Raw genomic sequence first — 11,333 nt, 5'->3', positions numbered from 1 at the left:
GGTCGCGGTTATGATGTAGAGAAATCGGCGGCGGAGGTGTCGGAGAATTTATGCGCGCCTCGAGGGAACGGGCAAACGAAGCATTGACGGCGGACGATCGCAAGCTCAAGGAGCGAGATTCAAGGTCATTATTGAGCGAGATATTACTTGATTTGTGCCGGATAAAGGATACGTTCGAGGTTGGTCTCGGTAGGGATTCGGCGGGTCAGGGTGGATATCGTAGAGAGGAAAGCCAGAATAGGTAGAACAAGACAGATGAAGATCAGTAAGAAGAAGAAGAAGAAAAAAAGTAGGGAGATAGTATGATTACCCAAGCAGGGTTCAAAAGTGGTGAGTTGAGGATTTGGTGTTGAAAGAAGTCAGGTGGAACAAGAAGGAGTTCCTGGACATGGAAGTACCTACTCTACCTGCCCTGCCCTGTAGCCTGTCGAGGTGGAAAGTGGAATCGCCGGGAAGTCGCGAACCAAGACCTGGCCAGGCCGGCCCTTAGTGGAGGGGAGGAGGCGTTGGAGCGTGGAGAAGTCACACTTGGAGATTGATTTTGCGGGCCACCTGCAGATAAACTTACAAGGGCTGACACCTCTGAATGGAAGTTGCCTTATCACCTCGAGTGTGATCACGGAACAAAGAACCTAATGTGACCTGTTGCTAAGTTAAAAACCTGATTGAGGTATGTACAATTGACACCCGTAGTAAGCAGGATGTTAAAGGAAGATAGACATGAAGCAAACATTCAATGGAGCAGCAGGAATATCCAGGCTATTCGGGGAAAGACTTGAGTCTAGAAGCTAACGGCTAGCTCCAAATCCTTCTGTGTTGGTTGGTACGTAAGTTGGTTGGTTGGTTGCAGTCTCTTCAGTTCCTGGAGACGCATTGCTAGAATTTGTTGATGGCGCCATTGTGTTAAGATCCATACGAGAACAGAGATCCTCTGCAGTGGCTCATGATGATTTGATTTTCCTATACCAAACTACATGTGCTTCATCCATGGCTCTCACGTTGTACAGATACAGTAGCCATGCATACTCCAAAGCCGCCCACTTTACTGTAGGTGGTCAGAGAACAGGCCGTCTGCCAGAAAAGGGGAAAATCCGAGTCTCAGAACGGCAACTACTGTCCTGCCCGCGTCCAGCCCTTAGCGGGGTGGCTTGGCGTCTTGTTAGTGATCCATGGATTGAAGGAGCACTGACCTGGACAGCGTTGGAATGCTATTTATGTCACTAGGGACGAGCTGTCATTCATGTTATTCCCTTGTTTCCCATAGCTCCAACCCTTACAGCAAGAGCTGCCAGTTAAATTAGAGCGGTTCTTGAATGCTATTATCTTAACTCGATTCTGTGAGGGTTTATGGTTCCGCATGCACATCAGAAACTAGCTGCGTCTAGCCTTACGTTAACGCCCCATGGCTGACTTTAATCCATTTATATACAGAAAGTGACATGATGGTAAAATCTCAACCAACGGGCTTTTTTATGTACCAATGTAACCAGTACAACTGTCTCTCTTCTGATTGAAACATACCTGATCCCTGCAGGAACCGGCTTTAACCCCGAAAACGCGACTTGAGATCCTTATCCAGGGATTTCAAATTATCGATATAAACCACCCACGGTCATTACGGTCGTTACGGATGGTACAAAGTCGCTTGAGAGATCCCAGTCCATAAAATGCTTGAGCAATGGCCAATGCGAGCAGCAACCGAGGCTACAAGCATTTTGTAATCTAAAACCCAGCAGAGCACGATCAGCAAATCCACAAGCTTTATTTAAGTATCATCACTTCATTGGCTGTGTCCAAACCAACCGTGACCCTGCCAAAATATCTTCTGCATAACCGACCTATGATTGAAGCTGCGGCTAGTTATCCCCGGCTCCGAAGTGAACCACCCCTGCTACCTTTTACTGGGTTGCAGAAATATTGTTCTCCGATGCTTCATGTGCCAACACAAAGTAATTAATGTTGTCGCTGGCCTCAACATGGCATAAAGTGATTAGATTATTTCGTCTCCTGTGCCCTCGATTGTCAGGTTTTCTGATATCTCGATGCCCTGTCAGCAACCCAAGTTAACTCATTTATACAGGCTGTCGTACGTGTTCCTGCTTCAACGGTCTCAAATGAAAGCTAGTGAATTAAACACCCCTTACAGAAAAGGGGTCAGAAACTCTGGGGAAGATCTACAACAGCACGTTAGTCTACGCATCGCGGTTTGTTTAGACTGTGTTCTAATGGAAATAACCATATTGTCAATAAGCGTAAGAATTGACGCTCAGAAGGTCACCAGGTAGCCCTGTAGTTTGAATTGCATTTGAGTTAGCTTGCAGTACCCCAGCTTGATGACACAGCGTGGTTCATATCGACTCCCATACGGTACAGTATGACGTTTACAGAACAACTCAGCTCGATAGTTTTGTATCAACTACTCAATGACATTGCATGTGTTGTACTCATGCATTCACCATTTTACTCCTTACTCCAGCCCTATTTTGCATCAGTTTCTGTTGATCGTCAACTGCCTATCTAGATGTGCTACCGTCAAGAGATCAGCTGAGCTTGAAAGCTCTTTCGAGAAACCGGGTGAATACAATATTAGAAACCTCTTGGCCCTCCGAGGGAAGGATATGCACGTTTCTGTATCCGCTTCTGCTGTGTTTGTGAAACACGAGGACCGAAACTTTTTAGCAACATCCCTGATATACAACTCAAACACAGTCTGTCTTTTATTGCCAAGTGCATACGTCGGAATAATACAATGATCAATTTCCATCGATTGCCACTTGCCCTGAATCAATATTTAGCGACCCCCTGATTACAGATAGGCGATTTCATCGTAATTGTCTCCAAAGTTTGATGTGAACCCCAGCAATGATGAGTTAAGGCCCTGTGACACCAAACTCAACCGCTGGGAGCAAAGAGACGAAGTTATCAGTCCTTCATGTATGCCATTTAGACTGCTGTCGTGCTGTTTATTTTTGCGCCCGAGACGTCGAGGGCAGCCTTTCTAAAAACTCTGGGACAGTCTATAGCGCTGCATCCGCAATCGAGAACCATGATCTAGAGAGACGGGAAGTATTTGCCACTAGATTCGGAAGATCTGAGTCTAGGTGAGTCCGTTCCAATGGAAAAATTGCAGTCTGATGGCGGACTCGCCTTCTGAGTGCAATGTGAACGTCATGGATTTCGATGAATGAACCTTTTGAACCCCGTGACGCCTTAGTACGAGGCGAAACATTTCGCGATAAGTGTCGAAGAATCCATCTGGATATCTTGATTTCAATCCTTCCTGGTTCAAAATTTTCCTCTCTGAATTATTTTTAGACGTTCCTTCCAATATTCAGTAGAAGTCGTTGAAGTTATCGCCATATAAGTATCCCCACGTGGCGGCTAATCTGCGGGCCGTCATCTAAACTCGATCAGCCAATCAGAGTCGTCTTATTCCGATTCGGCAAGCAAAGAGGCGAACCATCCAAAACGTCAACCAAGAAAGCTTCGCTCCGCCAACGCCGTTGACCACGTCCGCGCCAATCTCCCCTCTACAACACCCCTGATATCGTGCAATCGAGGTAATCTCGTCTGCCGATTCATTGTATCGCACAAGATGTTGTCCTCTACGCGATTTGGAGCCTCAATGGCCCTCCGAGGTGGGTGTTCTCGACTCTCCCGGCCGGCGGGTTTTTATAACTCGGACATCGAATATGGCCATCGCAATGTGAAAATGCCTTGCTAACGTCATTCGATACTCTAGCCAAGCCTACGACTGCCGTTATCCCCTTCCGAACCGCCGCTGCCGCTTTCACGACCAACTCTCGCCGCGATGCGAGCGCTGTCCAGACTCAATCAGCCACCGGTGTAGGCAATGTCCGCCGAGAGGTTCCTCTTCCCAGCGAAATTGCTCCTAAGGGTGCTCTCCAATACGCGCTGTACGTTTTTATGTCGAAAACCCCGATCGTTGGGTGTCCGGATCTCCATATATAACGAGGCTAACTCGTATACTCCCACAGGACCACACTCGATGCCGTCACCAACTGGGCTCGCCAGTCCTCTCTCTGGCCTATGACTTTCGGTCTGGCTTGCTGTGCCGTCGAAATGATGCATCTTTCTACACCACGATACGATCAGGATCGTCTCGGTATCATTTTCCGTGCCTCGCCCCGACAGTCCGATGTCATGATTGTTGCCGGAACTCTTACCAACAAGATGGCTCCTGCTCTCCGACAGGTTTACGATCAAATGCCTGAGCCCCGCTGGGTTATTTCCATGGGTTCTTGCGCCAATGGCGGTGGATACTACCATTACAGCTATTCAGTCGTTAGAGGTGATTACCACAACCTCCAAATAACCCTCTAGACATGCTAATCTCGTAACAGGCTGTGATAGAGTCGTACCTGTGGACGTGTACGTGCCTGGATGCCCTCCTACAAGCGAGGCTCTCATGTATGGTATCTTCCAGTTGCAGCGAAAGATGAGGCAGACCAGGATCACCCGCCAGTGGTACAGGAAGTAGGCTCGCATTTTCATAAAGGGAAAGATGCGACTAATTGGAATCATGAGAGAATGGCACAGAAAGTAAGAATGACATTGATCAATGTTACTGATTGTGGTTGTGGTTGTGGTTGAAGCATATGCGGTGGAAGCGTGTGGGAAAGGGGCTGGGATGGCGGTCACCAAGGACTAGAGCAGTTCCATCTCCTATGTTCAGCTTTGTAGATTTAGTTTCTTTTAAAAGAACGGAACAGTAAGAAACGAGTTCTATTAACATTCGTGATTTTTGTTGTACACCTGCTTGACTTCTCAGGTTGAGGTCGTGTATGGAGGCGATTCCTAAACTTCGAGCACCATTACATAAGAAACAAACCATCAAGATTTCTCATTTGCTCTCATCAATAGAATTCCAACATGCATCTTCATGTTTGTTTATCTATCGAATTACGATCTGTCTACCCGTCTCCGTTTACGTGCCTGTGTACCAAAACAATCACAGCATGTCATACGGCTGTACATTGAATCCGCCTGGACGAAAGACACAAAGCTGATTCCTTTCCGCTATTCCGTTTCATCAACGACAATACCATGATACCAGAGGAGACAATGAAGAGCTCAAGTAACACAAACTGGTTTCACATGAGATCTTCAGGGTCCTCGTTTTTTACAGGATCCTCAGAAGAACGAGGACCCTCAGCAGGCTGGAGCTGCTCTCGACGTCTGCGGCGCTGGAAGTTGTCAGTAACTATGTAAACAATTACTTTGGAATTACTTCTTACCTGAGCACGAGTCAAACGACGGCGAGGTCGACGGCCCCTGCCCAGAGGGGCACCGCCTGGTCCTTCACCATTCTAGATAAAACCATTAGTATACCTTACAGAACCAAATAAGAATCATATCATACCTCAGCAGGCGCGGCCTGCGGCCCAAAGATAGGCGCTGGTGCCTGCGCACCTTGTAGTGATAGGAGACTTGGTAAAGGCTGAGGCTCTGGTGAATGGCCGCGAACCTTTGCCTTTCGTGGTACCCAACTGTGCTGGATGTTTGCCCCCAGCGCGGAATACCAACCTGAGAAGGTCAGAAACAACTTCATATTCAAATTGAAAACATTTCTCACGGATCATATCGTTCTGGGTTGAGCGGTCTAGCCGCCCCGAGCGTCGTTCTTCGGGAACGATTTGATGTACATTCTTGTAGTGGTTTCGGAGCGCTGATTCCGACGAGAACTGATGTGACTAGATTGAAATATTAGAAAATGGTTATCAAACAATCCCCAATCTATTTATCATACTTCACTACAAATCCCATCCTCGCCGTACCGGAATCGGCAGTACAGCTCGCCGGGGTTTAGAATCACGCTCCCAGCTGAGTTTGTGGCAAGCGGTGGTAGGAGGCGCTCGTCTGGTCTTTCGCCATTGTTGAGGTATGCTTTGTACGATGCATGGTCCTTGTATCCGACCATGTTTGCAGAGTGTCAAGATTCAGTTCATAGGTTGTAGGGGAAGTTGCTGCAAATCAGTCAAGAGATAATCAGGATGTAGTTGTAGGAAGGGGGAAAAACAAAATCTTTGATATGCAAAAAATACAGAAATGAATGGGAAGTGTTTTGTAGCCTGAAAAATTACTACCTGAAGATGTACCAGCTGTCTGGCACTGCCCGTAGGATGTGTCGGTACGATCCCCCAAACAGTTTAGCTACTGGTTAATAACATGTTCCACAAAATCGTTTACGGCATAATCTATGATTTTTCTAATGTTTTTATCCTTAAGCAGCTTTGAGTCTGGACAAATGGCGATGTCGTTTTGGAGTTGTAGGCATTAGATACCCGAGCTATGCGTCGAGTTCGCGAAGGAAGACGAGCTAGTGGTTCATTATATAGATGCGGTTTCCCCCTCAAAATTATTACCTATCTAGTACCTAGTTATGCTCTGCAGCACGACGCTTCTCTCGAGGTAACTGAGATAGTCTATATCTTCCTTGTCGTGGGGATATCAGAAGAATTAGCTGCCAAGAGCATAAGAGACGAAATAACTTATTCATCTTATACAAGCTTAGACTAAGGATTAGTTACTTTATTTTAGTAGCCTAAGTCTCAGAGGATATCCTCTGTCACCCAGCTGCTTGAGTATGCATGGACGGCACTGCGACGGATTGTCAAACAAGACCTGCTGGGGAATACAAACTGCCTACTAACCTAGGTAGGTATCAACCCGGGCAGTCCTGCTACTTCAAGATTTCCTTTGCAAGCGGGTTTGTACTGTTGCCTGCTGCCTAGGTACCCAACGGATAGCATCCATGGTAATTGACAATCGTGGCCATTCTGCTACATCCTGCCTTGTCTATACCTTATGAACGCTCTTTCCTCCCATCCACTCTTCCTCTCTTCGCTCCAACCCATACCAAAGACATTCAATACTGGAAAAATGGGAACGGTTTCCAGTATTCCCTCCCCCCCCTTCTTCCTACATGTCAATTTCAGCTCCTTTATGGCCTCGACCAACCATGTCCGGAACTCTTACATTCCGACGGGCACGGAATCACTCGACAGCAGAGATGTCTAAGAGACGAACCAGTAAGTAAATTTATGACATTTAGTCCATGTACTTCGGCTATTATTTCCTTCCCGTATCCTAAACTTAGAAGCTGACTTCATGGTGCTCATTTAGACGAGAGTCGGGGATGGTTCGGATTCTGGAGGTGTTTCTACCAATACTTTCCTGAAGACTCACGAGAACGCTCCTCCAGAAACAGATTCTGACACTCCTCTTGTTCCGCACATCAAGCGAAGGCGGATGGCAAGCCTTGCTAACATCAATGGCGACGCTCTTCCCTCAATCCTCGACAAATCGTTCCTCCTACCCCCGACCATGATAACGACGAATACCTTGCCCCCCAGAAATTCACGCCGAATCTGATGAGCAAGACCTGAGAAAAACCAGCCCCTGCAAGCTCGTCGATATGGAGGATACCAAAGACGCTGTTCGTCGATGACAATGACGATCCAGAAAAGCCAGAAGTCCCAGATGGTCAAACCAAATTCTGGATGAGAAGACTACTGGCAAATGTGCAAGAGCCCTCCTCCTAATGATATTACCCCATTTCTCGGACCTGGCGTATCACTCCCTAGCGTCAAGATCAATATTGAACGATTCAAATCCGCATCGCAAATCATGATGCAGCATACCAAGGAGTACGCAGACACACTCAACCCTACAGAACTCAGAGTAAAGGAATTTAAAGCACGGGCACTCTCAGCCGGTTTTCGGAATCTTCTACAGCGAGTTGAGATTTCAGAGATGAGAGAGCCTTATCCTACCGCTATACCTCGGCTGTCCTTGGTCGTGAGCATCTACATCCGTCCGCCCTTCTGGATTTGCCGCACATCGACAGTAGCCTTTGGGGTGTCTACATCAACATTGTCACCGACAGCCTGGCGAAGTGGTTGGGATCTATATCGGCTCAAGCGTCGCATACCGCACCTATATTAGAATCATTGCCGCTTGATTCAACAGTTGAAGAACAACAGGAACCCTCCACGCTATGCCAAAGTGTGAACAATCAGAGTACTGCCGCCTAACTACACAGCCAGATAATCCAGCAAGCGTTATGTAAAAATTTATATTACTTTGCTTGAATCAAAATGCTCGCTGTTATTCTCTCTCTTATAAACTTCCCCTCTGCTACTGGTGATAAATAATATTGAACCTACACAGTATATCCTCCCTATGATCAGACTCGAGTAGGTGGGTCGAAGAAAAACCGGGACTTAGTTAAAGATTTCATAAAGATTAGGATAGTTCACTCTAAGTTTTAGTGCCTAAACATGCCTAAGCGATTTAATACGCTCCTAAGTCCTGGGTGGCAGGTGGCTTAAACAATAATTCGCACATTGAATGCTGCCACGTGACTGCTCGTGCGGGTTATATTTTGACCCACTGGGCTGCTACCTTGCTCCAGACGTTCGGGCTGTCGAGGTAACAAGTGGGGCCTTACATCACCTAGCGCTACATCCCCTCGTCGCTTCTTTTCTCCACCATCACACCCTCACACCCTCACACCTAAGACGAAGCTGTATCGCAATGTAGCCGCCCGGTTACTAGCCCAAGACGAGGCTATATTACAATATCGTCCCGTTCTTATTATCACACCACTCTCTCACGCCTAAGACGAGGCTATCGTAAATATCGTCCGGCTCTTGTCACCAGCCTCCCCAGGTGGCTCGCGGGTACGCTAGTAGGACAGTACCAAACAAGAGTAATCTCATCAACTTCTCTCCACGCTATCACAACATTTCCTCACGCCTAAGACGAGGCTGTATCGCAAATTTCGTCCCGTTGTTATCATCACACTACTCTCTTCTGCCTAAGACGAGGCTATTGCAAATTTCGTCCCGTTCTTAACACCAACCTCTGTGGAAGACTAGCCTGGGCCGGGGCTATATTACAATCGCGTGCCATTTCTATCATTACACCACTCTCTCTCTCTCTCTCTTGCCTTACAAGTCTGTGTCGCAAAACCGTTTGTTCGCTGAGTATGATACTACCTTAGCCTATTCTGAAGTGGCATTTTGCTAATCTGATCTAAGCCCGTGCACCCACATTTCAGCTAGGGCGATCGCCCTGATCTGACGCCCACAAAAAATACTCAACCATTCCTACACTCTTTGACCGTTGCTATTGCGCTTGTTTTTGACAGCCTACCCACACACCCCCTTGACCCGCAACATGTGGGAACAGTCCCCGGAATCGATGGCGCAGCCACTGCCGGATAAGCCATACGATGCGATTATCACCAAGCGTCAAAACGAAAAAACCCAAACTGACATCACCTGCAATAACTGCCACCAAACAGGTCATCGCGCTTCTGATTGCACAGAGCCCCGCCCCTGTACAGAATGCGGTGAAGTTGGCCATTGGAGGAAAGAATGTCCCAACCGCCGTTGCAAGTGGTGCGACAAGACAGATCATTTGGCAAACGAGTGCCCTGAGGACCTCTGTCTCTGGTGTTTTCAGGTTGGCCACCTTGCTCCAGGTTGCAACAACCTGCGAGCCAAGTGTGACAACTGCGACGCTCCCCATCTGACACGCCATTGCAGAGGCAGAGGAGGTACTCTAAAGAAAAAGGGAAAGGGGAAATCAAAGGCCCAGTAAAGGTAATAAGCCTGGCGATTCCTTGTTCATTCCCAGCTTTACTAATGTCAGACAGCAGATCATTCAAACGCGTGGTCGCTCCAGCCTTCTTGAAGAGTTTAATGCAATGGATGGTGCTCAACCTGGCACTGATGATTATACCTGGGACACTACTCAGACTGGCACTGGTGATATCACGAAGGAAGTCGAGGAGGCGAACGGCTGGTGGTAAACTCTGATTGATATGATTGTCAAAGGTCTAGGTACAAACGTAGCTTAGAGCTGAGTACTACCTAGGTGAACCCAGATTATCCCCTTTGCCCAGATAAACTGCTCTCACTAAGTGATACTATCTAACATCAAGGCACAATCGGCTTAGACTACCAAAATAAAGTAGCCTAAATGCTAGTCTAAGCCCGCATAAAATGATCAAATTATTTTCTCTTTTATGCTCTTAGAGGGCAATTCTTCTGCTACCCGCCTGGCGCGGACTTTGTGCGGTGGAATTCGTGAGTGCAGCACCTACGAGGCAGCAATGATGCTAACGGTTAGGACGATGAAAACCAGGTCCCTCAACGGCGACCACGCTTCTTGATTCGTGTGCCTACCGGACGCTACGAACTGTTCATAGACTTAAAAATAGACCCTGACCATTTACGACCGAAAGAGTACACAACCCCAGCTTGAACTCCAGCACCCGTCGATTGGGGTGCCCGAGGGTTGAACAGAGCGAAAGTGAGAGCTCCTACAAATTTGCGCAGGCATGGACACGGGGAGAATTTCGATCTGCCTTGAGAACACGGGCATGGAATGCTAGGCCGTTGAAGGAAATACGGAGACACAGCATGAGAGCTCACTTAGGTGTGCTGGACGGCGGTGAATAGAAGGCAAATTCAGCATCTACATCAAAGTCCATGCACACATATCGGTCCTTGCATACACATGCTCGTGCCATAACGAGACGGGTAGTCATTCGGGAGACACTCACTTTCTCATATAGGTTTTGCGCAAGTTTCTCAATCTCCGATGCTACAAGAACCAAAAAGGACTTTCGCTGACGCCAGTGCCGACGGCCTTCGTGATGCCTTCACAGCCAGTAAGGGATTGTGGCGCCTCGGGATCTGTACGCGAAGAGATGTTTGGCAGACCACGCACGACAAAACCGCAGATGACACCGCTACCAACCTCTTTGGGAACACAACCGTGGAGGTTAAGGCGACTGCGCACGATTCGTCATGTACAAGTTGAGTTCAATGACCAACCCCCTTGTTCTCGATAACTACTAACATTACCAAGAACCAAACAGTACCTCTTCCGCTATATATATTCCATGGGCGGAGTACAGCCTCCGGAACCCATCACCATGGCGCAACGGGATACCTATCGATTCCATTTCAGAACCAAGCATCGATACATCAAGATCTTCCTTGCATGCAATGTGCAGAGGGTCGCGGACTCTCTGGATAGACTACACTCAGCCCCAAATACCACCATCTACACCGACGTCAAGAAACCAACTGGAAACCCCTCGAAACCAGCTACTGGAAAGGAATAAAGTCCCCAACTACTTGGCGGACGTTAAATCAACATGAAGCTCTTTCGCCGGCAAACGCCAGAAGCAATTACCAACAAGTTAGTAAACAGAGTAATCCATCAATCGATAACATCCTGACATCAGTGACAGGTCAAAAAGAGTAGCAACTAAACCCAAGACATACCCGACC

The 11,333-nt window shown here is 47.6% G+C and overlaps 3 protein-coding genes across 3 annotated transcripts; 2 read left to right on the top strand and 1 right to left on the bottom strand.

Annotated features, from left to right (window-relative positions):
* Positions 1–3,595: 3,595 nt before the first annotated feature.
* FIESC28_04639 (uncharacterized protein) lies at positions 3,596–4,501 on the top strand (the record flags this gene model as incomplete). The annotated part of the gene is made up of 4 exons (XM_031158786.1): positions 3,596–3,638; positions 3,743–3,917; positions 3,999–4,312; positions 4,365–4,501. 4 exons carry the CDS (start codon positions 3,596–3,598, stop codon positions 4,499–4,501), a joined length of 669 nt encoding a protein of 222 aa, XP_031017184.1.
* A 613-nt stretch (positions 4,502–5,114) lies between these two features.
* On the bottom strand, positions 5,115–5,941 carry FIESC28_04638 (uncharacterized protein; the record flags this gene model as incomplete). The annotated part of the gene is made up of 5 exons (XM_031158785.1): positions 5,115–5,207; positions 5,259–5,330; positions 5,384–5,547; positions 5,597–5,714; positions 5,771–5,941. 5 exons carry the CDS (start codon positions 5,939–5,941, stop codon positions 5,115–5,117), a joined length of 618 nt encoding a protein of 205 aa, XP_031017183.1.
* A 3,263-nt stretch (positions 5,942–9,204) lies between these two features.
* On the top strand, positions 9,205–9,841 carry FIESC28_04637 (uncharacterized protein; the record flags this gene model as incomplete). Its single annotated transcript, XM_031158784.1, has 3 exons — positions 9,205–9,511; positions 9,576–9,586; positions 9,686–9,841. The coding sequence occupies 3 exons, from the start codon at positions 9,205–9,207 to the stop codon at positions 9,839–9,841; spliced, it is 474 nt and encodes a 157-aa protein (XP_031017182.1).
* Positions 9,842–11,333: the final 1,492 nt, after the last annotated feature.

Source organism: Fusarium coffeatum (genome assembly GCF_003316985.1).
Source record: "Fusarium coffeatum strain FIESC_28 chromosome Unknown BRIP53273_contig_97, whole genome shotgun sequence".
Taxonomy (NCBI): Eukaryota; Fungi; Ascomycota; class Sordariomycetes; order Hypocreales; family Nectriaceae; genus Fusarium; species Fusarium coffeatum.
The sequence above is the reverse complement of the archived record's forward strand: the minus strand, read 5'-3'. Positions and strand labels throughout refer to the sequence as shown.